Source organism: Xenopus tropicalis, chromosome 2, assembly GCF_000004195.4.
Source record: "Xenopus tropicalis strain Nigerian chromosome 2, UCB_Xtro_10.0, whole genome shotgun sequence".
NCBI classification, from domain to species: domain Eukaryota; kingdom Metazoa; phylum Chordata; class Amphibia; order Anura; family Pipidae; genus Xenopus; species Xenopus tropicalis.
In genome coordinates, this window is record NC_030678.2 from 141,350,117 (window position 1) to 141,374,040 (window position 23,924).

The 23,924-nt window shown below is 42.7% G+C and overlaps 2 protein-coding genes across 3 annotated transcripts; both read left to right on the forward strand.

The window, feature by feature from the left end:
* Positions 1–1,178: 1,178 nt before the first annotated feature.
* Positions 1,179–18,306, forward strand: LOC100485879 (glycoprotein-N-acetylgalactosamine 3-beta-galactosyltransferase 1). 2 transcript variants are annotated; one of them, XM_031897179.1, is made up of 5 exons: positions 1,179–1,261; positions 2,891–2,991; positions 6,675–6,863; positions 16,377–17,044; positions 17,944–18,306. In XM_031897179.1, exons 3-5 carry the CDS (start codon positions 6,677–6,679, stop codon positions 18,160–18,162), a joined length of 1,074 nt encoding a protein of 357 aa, XP_031753039.1. In that variant the 5' UTR covers positions 1,179–1,261; positions 2,891–2,991; positions 6,675–6,676; the 3' UTR covers positions 18,163–18,306. The 2 variants fall into 2 exon arrangements, with proteins under 2 accessions (XP_031753039.1, XP_002933746.3); XM_002933700.3 differs by lacking the exon at positions 2,891–2,991 and having other exon boundaries at positions 1,196–1,261.
* Positions 18,307–19,291: 985 nt separating this feature from the next.
* LOC100486030 (glycoprotein-N-acetylgalactosamine 3-beta-galactosyltransferase 1) lies at positions 19,292–21,724 on the forward strand. The gene is made up of 2 exons (XM_002933701.5): positions 19,292–20,480; positions 21,074–21,724. The coding sequence occupies exons 1-2, from the start codon at positions 19,869–19,871 to the stop codon at positions 21,290–21,292; spliced, it is 831 nt and encodes a 276-aa protein (XP_002933747.2). The 5' UTR covers positions 19,292–19,868; the 3' UTR covers positions 21,293–21,724.
* The last annotated feature ends 2,200 nt before the right edge of the window (positions 21,725–23,924 follow it).

Sequence of the window (23,924 nt, forward strand, 5' to 3'; positions counted from 1 at the left end):
ATCATTTGTGTAGTATAATGCTTTGGGAAGAGGATGTCATAATTTGTACATTATTGTATATACAGTATAACGTGTAGACTTTTGAGCTAACAAATAAAACTATATATATGACTGGTTGTCTTTTAGATTGGAACAACTGTGAATCTCTCTTTTAAGTTCCCAGTTAATGCTAAGCTTAAACTACTCCCTTTCCACCTCTTTAATGAACTTCAGAATGCCCTTCTGAACTTAGATGCCCTTTTACTGTGGTTTATAGGAAATTTGCACCTATTGGTGTTCTTTATTAAAATCCACCTATGCACAAATATAGGAATGAAGTTAGGTAACAGGGCCAACTTTGGCAAAACAGAAAAGCCGCTACGCCATTATGAGAGCCCTCGGATGAATGACCTGCAGTCCTGAAGCTCAATCAACTAACTCCATGCCATGACAGCAGTCATCAACTTGGCCATTTTTTAGTTCTTATTTCATGTTACCATTTAGTGTGAAGAGAAATTAGGTTTGAAAAAACTCCAGAAATAGGACTTAATTGCCCATGATGTGATGTAAGTTAACATTGTCTTCCAACATCCCAGGGCAGTCTTTGGCTGCTGGTAGGATGCTAAGAGTTGCATCCTAGTGGGCTGAAGGTTAGACATGCCTGGTAAGTAAAACAGAGGTAATGGATTGTTATACATTAATAAATCTACCCCCCACCCCCAAAGGGTCCCTGACATACTTAAAGCAGAACCAGTGCATATGTCCTCTCTTTTCTACCCCCAAACTATCTGTGTGCTGATCCTTTGGCATTTGAAACTACAGTGTATAACCACTTATAGCACAAGGAGAGATTAAACAAACTAAAATACTGACTCTAATGTGATGTTATTTTTGGCTGCTTGAATGGAATAACACATACCAACCCAATGTAAAGTAAATTCTATTTAACTATAACGTGTGCTCATTATGCCCCTCTCCTGACTGCATCTTCCCAGCAGTGTTTCAGATTTGAGCAGCTATTCCTTACCAATGCCAGCTTTGACTTTACCACTAGGATAGAAAAATCTTTTTGGTCTCGGTGCTGCAAATCTGTGGTTGAAAGATATGTGACTCTCTTGCTTTGTTTGACCATAACAAAGTAAACACTGCTACTCAACTGTTTATTTTCTGTAGGAAATCTTACATTGTGCTGTGAGGAACTGATTTCAGTCCAAGACACGAGTGGCGAATGCATAGGATGAGTCAATGTGCTGGGGTTGGAATCACATTATTCTCTGATAAGGTAGGGTCACTTATAAGATGTTCCTTGCTTTTTTATGTTTATATTATATATTTAGACCTGTTGTTGTTCCACTTGTGAGCTATATTGATGGTGGCATTCTGGTTCATATTGTCATCTTTCTCATTTTATGCAATCTACTTCTCTTTGAAAATAGAATTCAATTAAATAAAACTAAAATAAAAATATCTGACTCTTGGAGGACATTTCATACATCTGGAGTTGGGACAGACTGTGGCGTAGTGAGAATCTGCCCTGGGCTCCCTCCATTAGGAGGATCCCTTGTGTAATTTATGGTAGGACAGAGGGAGGGCACTTATAGCATTATCCCAGAATCAGAGTGGCCCCTTGCTTACCAGCTGTTGCAAAAAGGGCCCATCTGATGCTGAGGGCAATGAAAACTGGGGAGAAAAGACCTGTTGATTTGACATGCAGAATATTTAGCACCAACAATTCTACATCTAGATCCTCAAGAATGTGTCCTAAATATTCTATCAATGAAGATGACAATATGTTATTTGTAAAATGGTTCACAAATCAAGAAATTCTTGAATGAGTTAGAATTATATTTGAAAAATTAAGGAGGAAAGTCAGCTTTCTGCATGCCAGGTAAGCCTACATACAAAACAAAGCTGGGCTCTTACGAATTCCCCTGGTGGATCTTTCATGCATAATTGAGATATAATGTACTGTTGCCTTGTGGTGGTAAAACCAGTGTGTTTGCCTGAGGAACACTACTATAGTTTATATAAATAAGCTGCTGTGTAGCTATGGGAGAAGCCATTTAAGCTGGAAAGAAAGTAGAATAGGCACGGTTACATAGCAGATAATAAATAAAACATCATTGTATTCTACAGAGTTTATCTGTTATCTGCTATGGAACCTGTGCCTTTTCTAATTTTGAATGGCTGCCCCCATGGCTACATACCAGGGTATTTATATAAACTATAGTAGTCTTTCTGAAGCAAACACACTCCTTTTACCAGTGCAGGGCGGCATTATATTATAGTTTAATTACTTTGATACTTTTTTTATACATTAGGCATGCATAGTAGGCACCTTTTTGAGGTCATCATAATTGGAAAGAGGAGTGCTCAGAAAGCTAAAAGGCAAAAAGGCTTCACCCTAGAAAAGGAAGTCAGTAAAAGAGATGCAGTTCAGCTGTTTGTAATAGAGAAACATAATACTGCATGCAGGGAGAAAGGTATGTTAGTCTCGACTCTGTACAGAGTAATTTTAAAGACTTTTTTTTGTAAAAAAAAAAAAAGGTTTACTTATTCTTTAAGGGCCCCCATCACAGCCCCATTGGCATCACTCAGCTCCCCCAAGTAAGGGAAACCAGTCTTTCTGAATTGCAAGAAATGGCCTCTTTTCAAACTCTAGTTGTAGGGCAAAAGAGTGTTTGCAACAAGACTCAAGCATCCGATGGACCATGGGTAGGAAGGAAAAAGATAAGGAAGGAAGGGAAAAGATAAGAAAGTTGAAGGTACAAAGACATCAACTGTGTGACAGTTCCAGACAATTCCAGATTTCTAGCATATACTATATTTCAGAGGGGTGCAACATGCAGCCAAACATCTACTCTAATTACACACTGATATACTGATATTTTGAATCTTTATTCTCTTATAGGAAACCCTGTTAGTATCCTATTGGATGCTCTGATTTCTCAAAGCATAGAGAAACTTTGCCCAGTGCTTCCTTAGACATCCAGCAGTCAAAAGAACAACATGGTAGTTGGGTTAAATGTGTTACTATGGCAGGAATGTCTGTATATTTGTACCAGATCACCTCATGACAGTGTTCACTGCACATTCATTTTCTTATATATGATCATTTTGTCATAACAATCTTCCCATAGAAATCACAGTTATTAAGCAACTTTCAACAATGCTGTAAAGATCGGCACTTACTGTTACTGTAGCCAGGTTTCCCTGCCAAATAGTGGCTCTTCTAATCTTCTAATCCATCACCCCCAGCCATCATATCAACAATCAGCTGATAGAATGTAGTTTCTTGTCTTATCAATAACAGTAAGATCATCCATGAGATATCATTTTGGGCATATGCTCAGGTTAGCAGTTTTTATGCTTGCCGGCTGGCTAGGAAAACTGTTTTCAGATTTTTCTCTGCAGTTTCCTCTCTCCTACATTAAAGGAGAAGGAAAGGCAAAGTCACTTGGGGGTGCCAAAATGTTTAGCACCCCCAAGTGACTTTAACCGCTTACCTTGTACCCCGGGCTGGTGCCCCTGTTCGGAGAAAATAGCACCAGCCCGGGGTACCTGGAGCGCAGCACTTCCTCCTTCCGCCTTCAGCTTCCTAAACTGCCGGTGGCCGGGCATGCACAGTAGAGCGAAAAAGCCGACTTAAATGTTTAAGTTCGGCTTTTCACTCTACTGCGCATGCGCGCGCAGCGAAGCCGGATGGAGGAAGTGCCGACAGCTACCCCGGGCTGGTGCTGTTTTCTCCTGACAGCGGCACCAGCCCGGGGTAAAAGGTAGGCGGTTAAAGTCACTTGGGGGTGCCTAACATTTTGGCACCCCCAAGTGACTTTACCTTTCTTTTTCCTTTAAGGGGCACATTCATCAAATCACGAGTTCAAATCCCGAAATGAGTAAAATTCGCATTGGATACTATAATTTCTAAAGAAAATGCTTACGAAAAAATTGTAACAGTCACGATAATATCGTATTGGCGCTCCGAATGTTACGAAATTTTCGTACCAAACAATTGTAAACAGCGGGAAAACCTTTCCGAATTTGATCCTTCTGTGCATGATTTTGGAAGCCTCCCATAGGACTCAATGGCACTCTGCAGCTCCAACCTGGCCCAAGGAAAGTCTCCCATAGGGCTCAATGGCACTCTGCAGCTCCAACCCAGCCCAAGGAAAGTCTCCCATAGGACTCAATGGCACTCTGCAGCTCCAACCCAGCCCAAGGAAAGTCTCCCATAGGGCTCAATGGCACTCTGCAGCTCCAACCTGGCCCAAGGAAAGTCTCCCATAGGGCTCAATGGCACTCTGCAGCTCCAACCTGGCCCAAGGAAAGTCTCCCATAGGGCTCAATGGCACTCTGCAGCTCCAACCTGGCCCAAGGATAGTCTCCCATAGGGCTCAATGGCACTCTGCAGCTCCAACCTGGCCCAAGGAAAGTCTCCCATAAGAATCAATGGCACTCTGCAGCTCCAACCTGGCCCAAGGAAAGTCTCCCATAGGGCTCAATGGCACTCTGCAGCTCCAACCTGGCCCAAGGAAAGTCTCCCATAGGGCTCAATGGCACTCTGCAGCTCCAACCTGGCCCAAGGAAAGTCTCCCATAGGGCTCAATGGCACTCTGCAGCTCCAACCCGGCCCAAGGAAAGTCTCCCATAGGGCTCAATGGCACTCTGCAGCTCTAACCCGGCCCAAGGAAAGTCTCCCATAGGGCTCAATGGCACTCTGCAGCTCCAACCTGGCCCAAGGAAAGTCTCCCATAGGGCTCAATGGCACTCTGCAGCTCCAACCTGGCCCACGGAAAGTCTCCCATAGGGCTCAATGGCACTCTGCAGCTCCAACCCGGCCCAAGGAAAGTCTCCCATAGGGCTCAATGGCACTCTGCAGCTCCAACCCGGCCCAAGGAAACTCTCCCATAGGACTCAATGGCACTCTGCAGCTCCAACCCGGCCCAAGGAGAGTCTCCCATAGGGCTCAATGGCACTCTGCAGCTCCAACCCGGCCCAAGGAAAGTCTCCCATAGGGCTCAATGGCACTCTGCAGCTCCAACCCGGCCCAAGGAAAGTCTCCCATAGGGCTCAATGGCACTCTGCAGCTCCAACCTGGCCCAAGGAAAGTCTCCCATAGGGCTCAATGGCACTCTGCAGCTCCAACCCGGCCCAAGGAAAGTCTCCCATAGGGCTCAATGGCACTCTGCAGCTCCAACCTGGCCCAAGGAAAGTCTCCCATAGGGCTCAATGGCACTCTGCAGCTCCAACCTGGGCCAAGGAAAGTCTCCCATAGGACTCAATGGCACTCTGCAGCTCCAACCCGGCCCAAGGAAAGTCTCCCATAGGGCTCAATGGCACTCTGCAGCTCCAAAGTCACTATAACGAAGCTTGAATGAATCCAAAACTTTTGTACTCGACGCAACAGTACGATTTTGTTGCACAAATTTTGTCGCAAGGTACGAAATTGTTGCGCAAGGTACAAAAATGTTGCAGAAAATACGCTCGGAGCGTTCGTACATTAATAAATGTCCCCCTAAGTGTTAAGCTTTAACCCTTTACCCTGTAGTCAATGTCACTAAAAACTTTGGGCTGTTGCACAGAAAATTCTCCTGTCTGCCTGTAATCACTTCCTCTCTTTGCGTGAAACCACATTTTCCCACAGAGATTTTAATTCAGGAATATGAGTAACAGCCTTTAGACATGCTGCTCCATACAATGTCAAGACCCTTTATTTAAAAAACAAAGAATGCTAAGTAATAGATCCTATACCTGTACCTTTTTAATGCATATTTGCCCTTGCAAATATTACTTCAGAGGAAAATGTTAACGACTTGCATATATTGTATAATGGAAAGTCTGGTCAATTTGCTGCAAATCATGCATTGAGGTAGGCTGTGTATCTGATGTAAAAGCAGTGTTGTGTAATATATTCTAGTGTACACAATACTGCTGTACAGCATAATCCTTTTTCCCAAACACAAAAAAGCATGGAATTTCTAAGAAAGACAACTAACAGTGTTAAGAAAAAAGACCAAAGTCCATCAAGTTCAACCCTTTCAAAGGAGCCCAAGTTCACATATATACACTTATTCAGACCTATCTATACACTCACATATATAAACTATATATACCAATATCTATACAAATTGTAGATCTTATGATCACAATAGCTTTATATACTATGCTTGTTCAAGAACTCATCCAAGCCCCTCTTAAAGGCATTAACAGAATCTGCCATTACCACATCACTAGGAAGGGCATTCCCCAACCTCACTGCCCTCACCGTGAAAACCACCTGCGCTGCTTCAAATGGAAGCTCCATTCCTTTAATCTAAAGGGGGTGACCTGTGACCTCTGGTGCATTGCGTTTTTATGGGAAAAAAGAACATCCCCTATCTGCCTATAATCCCCTCTAATGTACTTGTAATCATGTCTCTTTTGCAAGCATCTTTTTTCCAGAGAAAACAACCCCAACCACAATGTCTTTTATCACACAGCCAGTGCTGGACTGGCCCACCAGGATACCAGGAGAACTCCTAATGGGCCCAGGTGTCAGTGGGCCCTCCTTCTCCTAACCATTTGGCCTAAACATTATTTAGTTCTTATCTGCAAGTTTTCTCCATGACTGAACCAGATTGTTAATAATATTATCTTGTTGTCTCACATTATGAAATGAATATTTATACCGTGTTAATATCTAAAATTTTTCTTTACAGCAATGCTCTTTATGTTTCGCAAAATGGCAGGATTGCCATTGACACTGGGAGCTTCCATAGGCTTCTTTATTGCTTACTTCATGGTTCACACATTTTGGGAACTAAAACCACATCTACCATTAGCTATTCGTTCAAGTCATAATAGTGAACACATGCCAGCGGATGGAATCTCCCATTTTCATCTTCCAGGTAATTTGGCAACACTAATTTTCAAAATATATATATATGATATAGGACACTTTTAACTTATAATTATGTTCAGAAATTTGGGAATCCCTTTTCTAATTACTTTGTTGAATTATCGAGGGAAAGAAGTTAGCACAACTTTTGGCAAACACATTTAAACTTCCCATATTTCTGCAGTTACTAATTACTATATCTTTGCTTAACTTAATTTCCTTTATCTGTACAATTTAACTTTGTATGTGGATGTCATTGTGGCCACGACTGGAAGCAGGGGCCAATACAGGTGTACCAGGAACTTGTCAGTGCAGATGGAGCTCATGGGCTGATGTCAGCATGGGGAGGGAGCTGCATTTGGCAAAACTTCAGCTATTCAACAAACCCCAATGCTAAATCCTTGATCGGACGCCCTTGTTCCCAGTACCTAATGCTGTTGATTTGTCTTGTCCTAAGACAAGACAAAGGCCCCCCTAATACATGGTAGCCAGCAGGGCCCCCCTAATGCATTGGTAGCCAGCAGTGCCCCCCCTAGTTCATTGGTAGCCAGCAGTGCCCCCCTAGTACATTGGTAGCCAGCTGGGCCCCCCCCTAGTTCATTGGTAGCCAGCAGTGCCCCCCTAGTACATTGGTAGCCAGCTGGGCCCCCCTAATGCATTGGTAGCCAGCAGTGCCCCCCTAGTACATTGGTAGCAAGCAGTGCCCCCCTAGTTCATTGGTAGCCAGCAGTGCCCCCCTAGTTCATTGGTAGCCAGCAGTGCCCCCCTAGTACATTGGTAGCCAGCAGTGCCCCCCTAGTACATTGGTAGCCAGCAGTGCCCCCCTAGTTCATTGGTAGCCAACAGTGCCCCCCCTAGTTCATTGGTAGCCAGCTAGGTCCCCCTAATGCATTGGTAGCCAGCAGGGCCCCCCCTAGTACATTGGTAGCCAGCAGGGCCCCCCTAGTTCATTGGTAGCCAGCAGGGCCCCCCCTAATGCATTGGTAGCCAGCAGGGCCCCCCTAATGCATTGGTAGCCAGCAGGGCCCCCCTAATGCATTAGTAGCCAGCAGTGCCCCCTCTAGTAGCCAGCAGTGCCCCCTCTAGTAGCCAGTGCCCCCTCTAGTAGCCAGCAGTGCCCCCTCTAGTAGCCAGCAGTGCCCCCTCTAGTAGCCAGCAGTGCCCCCTCTAGTAGCCAGCAGTGCCCCTCTAGTAGCCAGCTGTACCCCCCCCCCAGTACATTGGTAGCCAGCACAGCACGGCTCCTCCGGCGTCTTCTTCTTCAGCGGCGGCATTGTCTTCTTTCTTCAGCGGCGGCGTCTCCTTCTTCAGCGGCAGTGGCGGCGTCTTCTGCGGCGGTGGACTCTGACTCCCCCGGCGAGGTCCTTCCTGGACGATACCTCTGCACTTCTGAGTGCCGAACTAAGACAGGCCCTTTTATAAGGTTGCGCCCCGTGCGTACTGACGTGCATGTACGCACTGGGCGCGACCAATAGGATCCCCCGTTGACCACCAATGACAGGGCCCGGAACTGATTAAAGTTAAAATCGTCCGGGCCCAGGACGATTGTACCCCCTGTGCCCCCCTGATGGCGGCCCTGACTGAATGGGACATCATATCTTCTTTAGGAGTGTCAGCAACAGTAATAAATATCTTAATACATAGCAGGAAACACATTACAAACTAAATGTATGTAGGGATCCATAGGGTTAACTAGTCCCTATGGCTTTAAACCCTGCAGCTTCCTGGTTTTGTGCTGTTTCTGGGCAAAGACCCCTGTATCAGTTTTGAGTTCAGATGTGTGATTATTGGTTCACAGGGAGACCACTCCCTTGGCACTCTGATATAGTGTTTAGCAGGGGGGTGGGTCTGCCTCTTTGGCTGCCTGTGTTCACAGGGGAAGGAGCACTGTGCTGGAGGCAAGGAACTAGGCCCCAGTAAAAGCCATGTGCCCCAGAGTGTTATCATCCACTCTGGTGAAGTCGGGGACAGGGACCCTGTGAATGAGGACCAGTTAGATAGCAAGTTTTGTGGAGCACTTTCTAGGAAAGTGAGATAGTGAGGGAAGAGAGCACGAGCAGTTTGGCTCAGAGGAAAGTAGCTGTGGGAGTACCCTTCCAGACAGGCACTGTAGCCTTAGTGTAGGGCCACGGTTTAGACCTAGGAGGCAGGTAGATTGAACCCTGATCCAAAGTTGCCGTGGGGCCTGAGGAGTGTGGTATCCAGCTAGCTGTTCCACAGAGTGAGCAACTGAACCGGTGGCACTGATCCTGCCCAGGCTCAAGGGGAGTTGGGGGGAGCGGGTGTGCACCCTCTCTGTGCTGTCCTCAGAGAAAGCTATGCTAACTGATGTGTGAGTATATTGCATAACCCTGCAAGTTGCTTGTTGCTGAAAATAAACCAGTTCTACTGTTAAACTGCAAGAACCTTCTGGCGCCCATTTGTTATTCTGCACTGCACACAGCTACAGTGGGTTGTAGTTGCACTACACCATAGCTCCGTTTGGTTACTTCCACATAGCGAAGGCCCATCCTGAAGGATTGAGTCACGTGTACCCCATGCTCAAGGCCTATCTAGCCGTGCTGTTGGCTTGTTACAGCCAAGAAAGGGTTACATTTATGGCGCCCAACGTGGGGCGGAGCCATCCTTGAACAGGGCGGAGCATTATCCTGAGGGTGCTGAGCTGGTGTGCATGTACTTTTAAATTTTGCTGACAGGCTGCCGGACTCTATAAGAAAAGGCGCCTGTGGATGCTGATCGTGAATTCTACGTTGTGTTTGGCCGTGGGTTCGGGCTTGAAGGTTCCCCGAGAGTACCCATTGGCTGTTGAAGCCGTCAATCAATCGCTGTGGATTTTGGCGCGCTTCTGTGAGATCCCGCGGGAAGTCACGCTTGTTGACGAGACTTCGCGGAGCGTCGGCCATTTTGTGACAGACCTCGGACCCAGATGCAAGCGCAACATGCTGCCTGAATGGGAGTTGGTAAGCGGTTGCTACCACTGAGGACTGCAACCAGATTATTTCCAGATGACCGCGGCTGCGGACTGGATTGCTGTGAGAGGGGGGGTAAGCAAGCCATTTCCCCCGGGTGTTACTGCGGCGGCAGAACACCCCAACTATAGTGACTTTCCATAGACCCTACTTTATCGTCTGGAGAGATGGAGGATAAAGGCTGGGAGGGTGGGAGAAATCTAAGGTGCGAGGGTATGCCCGGATTTCCCACTGTTTGGTCACCCCTATGGACTCCCAAGGACAGAGACACTTAGGGGAATGATCATGTTCTGTTACCCATAAAGGTGGGAAAGAAGTGGACTAAATAAAGTTGATGTTGGGTGGGGTGTGTTTTTAACAGTTGCATGCACCCACTGACTTTTTCTCCTTTACAGCCAAGCACACGAAGGGGTTGTAAGTGGTTGAGAAATGGTAACATGTTTTTTTTCCGCAGGAACCATTGTACCTGGTATGCCTCAGGAGAGGGTACCTGAAGAGGATGTTTGGTACTATGTGTTGTATATGATTTTTGCACTGATTTGAAATGTGTATGTTTGAACCATTGCCGGGACGGAATGGGTTTTCCCCCGGGTGAATGTAGGGATCCATAGGGTTAACTAGTCCCTATGGCTTTAAACCCTGCAGCTTCCTGGTTTTGTGCTGTTTCTGGGCAAAGACCCCTGTATCAGTTTTGAGTTCAGATGTGTGATTATTGGTTCACAGGGAGACCACTCCCTTGGCACTCTGATATAGTGTTTAGCAGGGGGGTGGGTCTGCCTCTTTGGCTGCCTGTGTTCACAGGGGAAGGAGCACTGTGCTGGAGGCAAGGAACTAGGCCCCAGTAAAAGCCATGTGCCCCAGAGTGTTATCATCCACTCTGGTGAAGTCGGGGACAGGGACCCCGTGAATGAGGACCAGTTAGATAGCAAGTTTTGTGGAGCACTTTCTAGGAAAGTGAGATAGTGAGGGAAGAGAGCACGAGCAGTTTGGCTCAGAGGAAAGTAGCTGTGGGAGTACCCTTCCAGACAGGCACTGTAGCCTTAGTGTAGGGCCACGGTTTAGACCTAGGAGGCAGGTAGATTGAACCCTGATCCAAAGTTGCCGTGGGGCCTGAGGAGTGTGGTATCCAGCTAGCTGTTCCACAGAGTGAGCAACTGAACCGGTGGCACTGATCCTGCCTGGCTCAAGGGGAGTTGGGGGGAGCGGGTGTGCCCCCTCTCTGTGCTGTCCTCAGAGAAAGCTATGCTAACTGATGTGTGTGAGTATATTGCATAACCCTGCAAGTTGCTTGTTGCTGAAAATAAACCAGTTCTACTGTTAAACTGCAAGAACCTTCTGGCGCCCATTTGTTATTCTGCACTGCACACAGCTACAGTGGGTTGTAGTTGCACTACACCATAGCTCCGTTTGGTTACTTCCACATAGCGAAGGCCCATCCTGAAGGATTGAGTCACGTGTACCCCATGCTCAAGGCCTATCTAGCCGTGCTGTTGGCTTGTTACAGCCAAGAAAGGGTTACATTTATGGCGCCCAACGTGGGGCGGAGCCATCCTTGAACAGGGCGGAGCATTATCCTGAGGGTGCTGAGCTGGTGTGCATGTACTTTTAAATTTTGCTGACAGGCTGCCGGACTCTATAAGAAAAGGCGCCTGTGGATGCTGATCGTGAATTCTACGTTGTGTTTGGCCGTGGGTTCGGGCTTGAAGGTTCCCCGAGAGTACCCATTGGCTGTTGAAGCCGTCAATCAATCGCTGTGGATTTTGGCGCGCTTCTGTGAGATCCCGCGGGAAGTCACGCTTGTTGACGAGACTTCGCGGAGCGTCGGCCATTTTGTGACAGACCTCGGACCCAGATGCAAGCGCAACATGCTGCCTGAATGGGAGTTGGTAAGCGGTTGCTACCACTGAGGACTGCAACCAGATTATTTCCAGATGACCGCGGCTGCGGACTGGATTGCTGTGAGAGGGGGGGTAAGCAAGCCATTTCCCCCGGGTGTTACTGCGGCGGCAGAACACCCCAACTATAGTGACTTTCCATAGACCCTACTTTATCGTCTGGAGAGATGGAGGATAAAGGCTGGGAGGGTGGGAGAAATCTAAGGTGCGAGGGTATGCCCGGATTTCCCACTGTTTGGTCACCCCTATGGACTCCCAAGGACAGAGACACTTAGGGGAATGATCATGTTCTGTTACCCATAAAGGTGGGAAAGAAGTGGACTAAATAAAGTTGATGTTGGGTGGGGTGTGTTTTTAACAGTTGCATGCACCCACTGACTTTTTCTCCTTTACAGCCAAGCACACGAAGGGGTTGTAAGTGGTTGAGAAATGGTAACATGTTTTTTTTCCGCAGGAACCATTGTACCTGGTATGCCTCAGGAGAGGGTACCTGAAGAGGATGTTTGGTACTATGTGTTGTATATGATTTTTGCACTGATTTGAAATGTGTATGTTTGAACCATTGCCGGGACGGAATGGGTTTTCCCCCGGGTGAATGTAGGGATCCATAGGGTTAACTAGTCCCTATGGCTTTAAACCCTGCAGCTTCCTGGTTTTGTGCTGTTTCTGGGCAAAGACCCCTGTATCAGTTTTGAGTTCAGATGTGTGATTATTGGTTCACAGGGAGACCACTCCCTTGGCACTCTGATATAGTGTTTAGCAGGGGGGTGGGTCTGCCTCTTTGGCTGCCTGTGTTCACAGGGGAAGGAGCACTGTGCTGGAGGCAAGGAACTAGGCCCCAGTAAAAGCCATGTGCCCCAGAGTGTTATCATCCACTCTGGTGAAGTCGGGGACAGGGACCCCGTGAATGAGGACCAGTTAGATAGCAAGTTTTGTGGAGCACTTTCTAGGAAAGTGAGATAGTGAGGGAAGAGAGCACGAGCAGTTTGGCTCAGAGGAAAGTAGCTGTGGGAGTACCCTTCCAGACAGGCACTGTAGCCTTAGTGTAGGGCCACGGTTTAGACCTAGGAGGCAGGTAGATTGAACCCTGATCCAAAGTTGCCGTGGGGCCTGAGGAGTGTGGTATCCAGCTAGCTGTTCCACAGAGTGAGCAACTGAACCGGTGGCACTGATCCTGCCCAGGCTCAAGGGGAGTTGGGGGGAGCGGGTGTGCACCCTCTCTGTGCTGTCCTCAGAGAAAGCTATGCTAACTGATGTGTGTGAGTATATTGCATAACCCTGCAAGTTGCTTGTTGCTGAAAATAAACCAGTTCTACTGTTAAACTGCAAGAACCTTCTGGCGCCCATTTGTTATTCTGCACTGCACACAGCTACAGTGGGTTGTAGTTGCATTACACCATAGCTCCGTTTGGTTACTTCCACATAGCGAAGGCCCATCCTGAAGGATTGAGTCACGTGTACCCCATGCTCAAGGCCTATCTAGTCGTGCTGTTGGCTTGTTACAGCCAAGAAAGGGTTACATGTATCAGAGGATAGGGTTTCTCTTTAGAAGATGGCATGCTCAGTAAAATGTTCCTTCTAAAAATTCTTCAATCTCAAACATTTTGGTTCTTTTACAAATTGGGTTCTCTAAGAATCTAGCATCAAATATATTGAAGGGACACATTGCTGCATTGGGACCCTTAAGGTGTGAGCCATTTGCTTTTGTAAAGCTGTTGCAAATCTCAAGCCAAAAATCAGGTGTCTTTCTCCTAAATGGGATTTGGGTTTAGTTTAAAAAGCACTTGCACATTTACCATTTATGCTTCTGTCTTTAGCCTCTCTCCCCCATCTATCAGTAAAGACAGCTTTCTGCACATTGTACTGGGGAATTACAAGCTCTCTTCTATTAAAATCCATGTATACAGATTTTTCCCAAAACATTACTTTAAAGCCTAAACCTACTTTTATTCCAAAAGTTAACAAATCCTTTTAAAGAAATGCTGAAATCTCACTACCCTGTTTCCCTTAGAGCCAAGAACTCTAAATGAAATAACACACTTTGGATGTGAAGCAATGACTTTTCATATACCTTTCAAGGGTTAAACCCTTACGTATTTTAGTTTCACTTTTTATTCCACACTGTGGTAAAAGGAAAGGTAAGGCAGCTTCAAATGCTACCCTAGCACAATGGGTTAAACAAGGAATTAAAATGGCATATCAGTCAGCTAACAAATATGTACCCAAAGGTACTAAAGCTCACTCAACCAGGGCAATGGCAACATCACGGGCAGAATTGTGGACCAAATGTGTTGCACAGCTTTGTGGCCAAGGTACTCTACATTTGCAAGCACTACAAGCTGGATATGGTGGTACCCCAGAAAGCAGCTTTTGTGCTTTAACTAATTATAGCCTTCCCTGATACTGTGTTTTAATCTCTCTATGGTTAGTGCTGCCTAATGGGACATGAGGGAAAGAAAAGGATTTACACTTACCATAAATACCTTTTCTCTCAGTCCCAACGGCAGCACAATTCTTCTCTCCTTTGTACATGATTAAAATTAGGTCAGCATTGTTTTCTTCAGTACTCCTTTTTCTACTTAGTCCCTTTGTTAAATGTATATTGAAGCAGGAGAATTCTTAATGAATCAAATAAAAGTGAGTGTAGGACTGGCCAGACCGGGGATGACTGACATAGTTGGCCAGCTTGAAGTATATTGCAATATATGGACAAACAATGCCTGTTTTGCTTAAAAGCTTGGTAGCTTAATGCACAGAATGTCTTAATATCCTATAAATATTGATAATGGGACAGTGCAGAGGACCTCTTGTTACCTTATGAATTTTGTGGTCACAGCCTCATTGCACCCCTAACTAATGGTTAAAATGAGCAAAACTTCCCCTTGTTTACATCTTTTTTAATCTGTAGATTGATGGGCGTAGCTCCCTTTATAGGGAGGGACAAATTTGTGGGTGGCGACTTCCTACCTGAGGGGTGGAATCTCTCTATTGCTAGTGCTTTGCCTTTGGGACTGAAGGAAAAGGGCAGGTTGCTTAATATAATCACCTCTTCTCACATCTCCATGGATAAGTACAGAAGGTCCTTGACCACAGTCAACAGAAATGTTTGGATTATCAGCCCAAATGGGGCAGGAGGTGATTCATTTTCTGTTCTTGACTCAAAGGAAGGTCTGGTGTGTTTGTCAGTATGACCCAAATTATGGAGGAGCATCAGTTTTCTGTACTACTCATCAGTTTTCTGTCTGACACGTTTCCTGCAGCTCCGTAGCAGCTACAGGCAGTGCAGTCAGGGGAGTTCCCTCTCTTGGATGAAGAAACTTAATGAAAGCTTCCTCAACATCTTGATCATTTAACAGTATTGTGTATTAACAAGGAAATGAATCTACTGCCTGCCCTTCCACCAAAGACACCAGTGGGGGATACCACATGCACATCTCACACTGCTAAAACATTTGCTAGGCCATACCTAGTTTTGAAGGCCACATCAATTTAATTCAAAACTTCCAGTTTTTAATACATGCTTGCCTTTAGATAGAACAGCTCTCCCTCCGTCACAGTGGCGTTAGCCTTTCATGATACGATGGCTCTAGCAATATATCTCACAGTGACTCCAGCATTTCATAACACAGTGGTCCCAGCAATTTATGACAGAATTTTCCATTCTGAACGCTACCTTTCTCTAACCTATGACAGAGAAGCCACACAAAGGAAGCTCTGGAATGGAATAAACTATGCGTGGGGATGCAAAGTTAAAATGAAGTTATGGATGCAAAGCCATTGAATCATCTACTTTTAGGGACTGGAAACCCATTATCAATAAAGCATCAAATTACGGAAAGACCATCTCTCATTGACTCCATTATAATCAAATAATTCACATTTTATAAAATGGTTTTCTTTTTCTCTGTAACAATAACACAGTACCTTGTACTTGATCCTAAGATATAATGAATCCATACTAGAGACAAAGTATTTCTATTGGGTTTATTTAATGTTTAAATGTTTTATTACTAGACTTACGGTATGAAGATCCAAATTATGGAAATACCCCTTATCTGGAAACCCCCAGGTCCCGAGCATTCTGGATAACAGGTCCCATACCTGTATAATGGAAAGTTGCTAAGAATTACATTTACATTATACAACATTTTATATTTGGGTTTATAAGCACTGTAATGGAGTTGATTACCTGGTGATCAGTATATGTGGTGTTATAATATGGGATCAATGTACAAGGATTTTGCCTTCTGCATGAGTGATAAGCCTACTGTGAGTTAATACAGATGCACGGTGAATTTACTAGTTTGTAAACTCAGTCTGAAAAGTGCACAATGCCAAGACTTAAGGCAAAAAAGTAATCTAACAATCAGTACTGACTGCTGTGATAAATATAATATCTGCTTAACACCATCTATAGAGAATACCATCAGAAGGGCAACTGCTATCTGTCAGGGTTCATAAAAAAATGTAATCATTTCTAGTAATAAATTAAATATGAAATTGTGGATGTGCACTACTTTTTTCTAACACATTTTTAAGATATACAGTATCCTGATACAATTCTGTTTAACATTACTACGCAAATGTTGTAGTTAATGATTTCCTATAACTAAATATGTTATTATATTTATTACTAAATATGTTACCTGTACACCACAGAAGATACCAGTGCAAGCGAGGAACTCTACAGTAAGGTCAGAGTGCTTTGTTGGATCATGACTGGACCATCAAACCTACAGACCAAAGCAATTCATGTGAAGAATACATGGACCCGTCACTGCAATGTAGCACTATTCATGAGCTCCGTCACCGATAAAGAATTCCCTACAATTGGCCTTGGAACTGGGGAAGGCAGAGACAAACTTTACTGGAAAACAATACGTGCCTTCCATTATGCACACAAGTACTACCTGAATGAGACAGACTGGTTCCTCAAGGCAGATGATGATTCATATGCAATAGTGGACAATTTGCGATGGATGCTTTCAAATTATACCCCTGACCAGCCCATTTACTTTGGGAAGCGCTTCAAACCTTTTTTCAAGCAGGGCTACATGAGTGGAGGAGCTGGCTATGTTCTTAGCAGGGAAGCCCTTATTCGCTTTGTAGAAGGTTTCCGTACTGGTATCTGCACACACACAACCCCAAAAGAAGATGTTGCAATGGGTAACTGCATGCAGCTAATGGGAGTGACAGCTGGGGACTCAAGGGACACGGAGAAAAGAGAGACTTTCAATCCATTTTCCCCTGAAAGCCACCTTACTGTGAAATATAGTGAGCATAAGGAAAACTGGTACTGGAGCTACAGTTTCTATCCTATTGTGGAGGTTAGTGTTCAAAATACAGATATCCTAGTTCCAAGTAATATTCTGTATATGTGTATGTATATCTTTATTTATAAAGTGCTACTTATGTACATTAATACAAACGGGGTTATTAAAATAATAATAGATAAATACAAATAAATACAAAGTACAGTTGCAATAAGTTAAGAGTCAAAGAGACAAAAGGATATATGAACTGTTACATTTTTTACAGAGTTATGCATAAATTACAGTAATGAGGCTCAACGATGCTCCTCACGACCTTCAGGAGCGCTTGAGTCTGAAAATGGGTGCAGCACAGAAAGTAGTCAGTACAGTATCTTAATCTTAACCATATCACACAGTCCCCATTCAGCAGCTGCCACTTACCACCAGATAAAGAATTATTAAGAATATGGATAGCACCCAAACTTTCTATTAAAAATAAAAATTGGCTTTATTTGGCATCTTATTTTAAAGAGAAAATTAGACTTTGGCTCTCTTGGCTAACTGAGCATGCTCAGTTCTTCTAAACTCAGGTTACCAAACACACCCTCCAAGTCTAGCAGCCAAAGCTATGACACTGCTGATTTCCTTGGAAACCCTGCTCTAGCTGTGCATTCTGCTGAAGAAACATGTTTTTTTCCCCTAACCTTCTTCCCGAGCACTGTTTAACCATTGCAGTGCCCAATCCATGCAAACGTTTTAGCAAAGTAAGTTCTGCCTGTGTAAGTTTGCATGGACTTTACAGGGCATATGTGCTCTTTGCAGATGTAAATGTCAATGAAGATGTGTGACCGCCACCGGGTAAAAGCTGCTACTTGTTTTAGAAAAATGTGATGTTGCTGGCAAACATTATAGTTGTATAGTAACTATTGTTTCTATTAGATTTAAGGACAAATGTTTTGTATTTTGCTTTGCAGGGCCCCCAGTGCTGCTCAGATCTGGCCATATCCTATCATTACATTTATCCTGAACTCATGTACACTTTGGAATATTTTACATACCATTTCCGGCCATATGGATACCAATATCGTTACCAGCCGCCGTTACCAGAGAATGCGCACAACCTCCCTGTTCATGTTCAGAATGAAGCTATAAAACCTAATGGAACCATAGCTGACTTTCATAACACGCCTTGAATTCCAGAGACTTAATGGGAATTTAGACCTACTGTAGTATGATGTAGAACAAAGCATCCTGTGATATTTTATATTTTGTTTTCACACTTTTTATGGTTTACTATGTATCATTTTTGGTCTGCAATAAAACCTAGATGCACACAATTGAAAGGCAATAGCAAAATAATTTGTATTATTTGCAATATGCCCATTTAAAACTTCAGATTTAATGCCTATGTAATGTAATAAAAGACATTCCCCCATATATAATAGTAAAGTTTGCCCAGGAACTGTAACCCATAGCAACCAATAAGAAGTTTTCTTTTAAACAGTAAATTCTACCTACTTATTGGTTGCTATGGGTTACTGCTCCTGGTTAAACCCTGTGCCTTTTATTACATAACCCCAATTATGTTTGTCCAGATGCAGTAACCTCTGTCATCAAATCAGCAGGTAGCATTACTGGTCACCTGTTTAAAAGTAAACATTGTATTGGTTACTATGGGTACCATATTACACATGGGTGTTATTTAAAGCTATGGAACATATATATGTGTGATTGCCACCCTCCACTGGCAAAATTAATTGTCTCCCATTGACTTCATTATAATCAAATAATACAGGTACGGGATCCCTTATCCAGAAACCCATTATCCAGAAAGTCCCAAATTACGGAAATGCCATCTCCCATAGACTCCATTATAAGCAAATAATTCTAATTTTTATAAATGATTTCCTTTTCCTCTGTAATAATAAAACAGTACCTTGTATTTGATCCCAACTAAGATATAATTACCCCTTATTGGAGGCAAAACAAGCCTATTGGGTTTATTCAATATTTAAATGATGTTTAGCAGATTTAAGTTATGGAGATCCAAATTACAGAAAGATCCCTTATCCGGAAGACCTTAAGTCCCGTGCATTCTGGATAACAGGTCCCATATTTGTACCTTGTAATTGATCCTAAGATACAAGGAATCCTTACTAGAGGCAAAATAATCCTATTGGGTTTATTTAATGTTTAAATGATGTATTACAAGACTTGAGGTATGAAGACCCAAATTATGGAAAGACCTTTTATCTGGAAACTCCGAGATCCCGAGCATTCTGGATAACAGGTCCCATACCTGTGTAATGGAAAGTTGCCAAGAATTACATTTACATTATACAACAGTTTATATTTGGGTTTATAAGCATTTTAATGGAATTGATAACAAAAACTACCTGGTGGTCAGTATATGTGGGATCAGTGTGTAAGCATTTTGCCTTCTGCATGAGTGATAAGCCTACTGTGAGTTAATACAGATGCACGGTGAATTTACTAGTTTGTAAGCTCAGTTTGAAAAGTGCACAATGCCAAGACTTAAGGCAAAAAAGAAGTCTAACAATCAGTACTGACTGCTGTGATAAATATAATATCTGCTTAACACCATCTATAGAGAATACCATCAGAAGGGCAACTGCTATCTGTCAGGGTTCATAAAAAACTGTAATTTGACTATCATTTCTAGTAATAATTCAAATATGAAATTGTGGATGTGCACTACTGTTTTCTAACACATTTTTAAAATTTACAGTACCCTAATAAAATACTGTTTAACATTACTATGTAAATGTTGTAGATATTAATGATTTCCTATTACTAAATATGTCTTTACTTGTACACCACAGAAGATACCAGTGCAAGCGAGGAACTCTACAGTAAGGTCAGAGTGCTTTGTTGGATCATGACTGGACCATCAAACCTACAGACCAAAGCAATTCATGTGAAGAATACATGGACCCGTCACTGCAATGTAGCACTATTCATGAGCTCCGTCACCGATAAAGAATTCCCTACAATTGGCCTTGGAACTGGGGAAGGCAGAGACAAACTTTACTGGAAAACAATACGTGCCTTCCATTATGCACACAAGTACTACCTGAATGAGACAGACTGGTTCCTCAAGGCAGATGATGATACATATGCAATAGTGGACAATTTGAGATGGATGCTTTCAAATTATACCCCTGACCAGCCCATTTACTTTGGGAAGCGCTTCAAACCTTTTTTCAAGCAGGGCTACATGAGTGGAGGAGCTGGCTATGTTCTTAGCAGGGAAGCCCTTATTCGCTTTGTAGAAGGTTTCCGTACTGGTATTTGCAGACACATAACCCCAACAGAAGATGTTGCAATGGGTAACTGCATGCAGCTAATGGGAGTGATAGCTGGGGACTCAAGGGACACAGAGAAAAGAGAGACCTTCAACCCATTTGCCCCTGAAAGCCAACTTACTGTGAAATATAGTGAGCATAAAGAAAACTGGTACTGGGTCTACTGTTTCTACCCTATTGTGGAGGTTAGTGTTCAAAATACAAATATCCTAGAGTTATGCATAAATGACAGCACAGAAAGTAGTCAGTACAGTATCTTAATCTTAACCATATCACAGTCCCCATTTACCAGCTGCCACTTATCACCAGATAAAGAATTATTAAGACTATGGACAGCACCCAAACTTTCTATTAAAAATTGGCTTTATTTAGCATCTTATTTTTAAGAGAATATTAGACTTTGGCTCTCTTGGCATGCTCAGTCCTTCTAAACTCAGGTTACCAAACACACCCCCCAAGTCTAGCAGCCAATGAAGAGATGGAACTCTTGATTTCTTTAGAAACTCTGCTCTAGCTCTGCTGAAGTGTCCAATCCATGCAAAACTTTTTAGCAAAGTAAGTTCTGCCCATGTAAGGTTGCATTCTTCATTGCTTGGACTTTACAGGGCACACGTGCTCTTTGCAGATGTAAATGTCAATGAAGATGTGTGACCGCCACCGGGTAAAAGCTGCAACTTGTTTTAGAAAAATGTGATGTTGCTGGCAAACATTATAGTTGTATAGTAACTATTGTTTCTATTAGATTTTAATGACAAATGTTTTGTATTTTGCTTTGCAGGGCCCCCAGTGCTGCTCAGATCTGGCCATATCCTATCATTATATTAGTCCTGAACTCATGTACACTTTGGAATATTTTACATACCATTTCCGGCCATATGGATACCAATATCGTTACCAGCCACCGTTACCAGAGAATGCGCACAACCTCCCTGTTCACGTTCAGAATGAAGCTATAAAACCTAATGGAACCATAGCTGACTTTCATAACACGCCTTGAATTCCAGAGACTTAATGGGAATTCGGACCTACTGTAGTATGATGTAGAACAAAGCATCCTGTGATATTTTATATTTTGTTCTTACACTTTTTGTGGTTTACTATGTATCATTTTTGGTCTGCAACTCTCCCCAGTTTGGAATTGTAACTAATAATTTGCTGGTTAACTGGTTTTAGAAATGAAGCACTTGTCAGAATGAAGAATGTTTAGAGGAGTCCTCAACATCTACAAAAGCAGTAAAAAAAATAGTTCTAACAATAAAACCTAGATGCACACAATTGAAAGGCAATAGCCAAATTATTTGTATTATTTGCAATATGCCCATTTAAAACTTCAGATTTAATGCCTATGTAATGTGATAAAAGACATTACCCCATGTATAATAAGTTTGCCCAGGAACTGTAACCCATGGCAACCAATACATTTTCTTTTAAACAATAACTTCTACCTACTTATTGGTTGCTATGGGTTATTGCTCCTGGGGAACCTAGTGCCTTTTATTACATAAACCCAATTATGTTTGTCCAGATACAGTAACCTATAGCAACAAATCAGCAGGCAGCATTATTGGTCACCTGTTTAAAAGTAAACATTGTATTGGTTACTATGGGTTACTGCCCCTGCACAATATTACATATTGGCGTTATTTAAAGCTATGGAACATATATATATAAATATGTGTTTGCCACCCTCCACTGGCAAAATGAATTGTCGCTTTAAACAAAGTAGGCCACAGGTGGACCTTTAGTCCCAATGGAATTTGCTCTGTTTAAATATATTCAGCCAAAGTTCTTAAATGCAAATCATAGGGTATTTCTGCCTCAGGCAGTCAAGCTCCCTAATTGCTTGTATTTAATTGTTGGTATGAAGAAACTCATTCTGCTTACATCAGAAATAGTAATTTGTGCTTTGTCAAGTCAAGCAGTCTGAAGCAAATTTGCACTTATCCATATAAAAATGGGGCTTCTGAAAGGTCAGGATCAAGCACAATGCCCTTAGATGATCTGACAGAATCCCTTTAAGGAGAACTAAACCCTAAAAGTTTATATGGCTAGAAATGCTATATTTTATGTACTGAACTTATTGCACCATCCCAAAAGGTCAGCATCTCTATAGTAATAATGATCAAGGCCTTAAAGTTGTCACAGGAGCTGTCATGTTGGAATTTGTTAGGAGTGTCAGTGACACTCACATGCTCAGTGGGCTCTGGGCAGCTGCTGAGAAGCTGAGCTTAGGGGCTGTTGCAAATTATTAAGCAGAAAATGAGGTTCCACTGTCATAGAAGTTGATGCTAAGTATAGGGCTATTTGTTAAACTTTAATTGTGCTGGTTTCAGAGCTGCAATTTACTAATAATCTGTATTATTACTTAATCATCCTTATATTGTGACATTTATATTCTATATATACAGTATATTGTGACATTTATATTCTATATATACAGTATATTGTGACATTTATATTCTATATATACAGTATATTGTGACATTTATATTCTATATATACAGTATATTGTGACATTTATATTCTATATATACAGTATATTGTGACATTTATATTCTATATATACAGTATATTGTGACATTTATATTCTATATATACAGTATATTGTGACATTTATATTCTATATACACAGTATTTTGTGACATTTATATTCTATATATACAGTATATTGTGACATTTATATTCTATATATACAGTATATTGTGACATTTATAGTCTATATATACAGTATATTGTTACATTTATATTCTATATATACAGTATTTTGTGACATTTATAGTCTATATATACAGTATATTGTTACATTTATAGTCTATATATACAGTATATTGTTACATTTATATTCTATATATACAGTATATTGTGACATTTATAGTCTATATATACAGTATATTGTGACATTTATATTCTATATATACAGTATATTGTTACATTTATAGTCTATATATACAGTATATTGTTACATTTATATTCTATATATACAGTATATTGTGACATTTATATTCTATATATACAGTGTGAGTGGGTCCCTAAGCTCATTAAGTGACAGCAGCACAGAGCATGTGCAGGGAATCAGCAGAAAAGAAGATGGGGGGCTACTGGGGCATCTTTGGGGGCACAGATCTGCTAAAGGGCTAGGGGTGCCTTGGGCTGGTACAGGAGCCCAAAACAAAGTGTACAACATTTTTGCCCTAAGTGTATAGGTAAGCTTCATTTCTCCTATAAAAGGGTTTTCTTGATGACCTAACTACGTACAGCGACTATTCTTGCGACAATTTTTGGACGCACGGCAAATTCTTTCATCCATTTCGCGAAACAATCGGCCAATGGCGAAATGCAGAAATTCGCCACGAATCCTAGCCTGCTGAAACATTTCGCCCATCACTACCCCTCAGTCATGCTATGGCTGATAATGAAGCAGAGCCAAAATATGCAAATAGGTCATCACTAGGGGGCAGATTTACTAATCCACAAATCCGAAAATCGCGGGACATACGAAAAAGTCGCGACACTGATGAAAAAGTCACAAAAATACAGATCATTACGAAAAAACGCATTCGGACGCCTTCGGACCATTCGTGGATTAGTAAATCTCCCCCTAGGGCTATGGCTTCTAGAACTAACAGGGC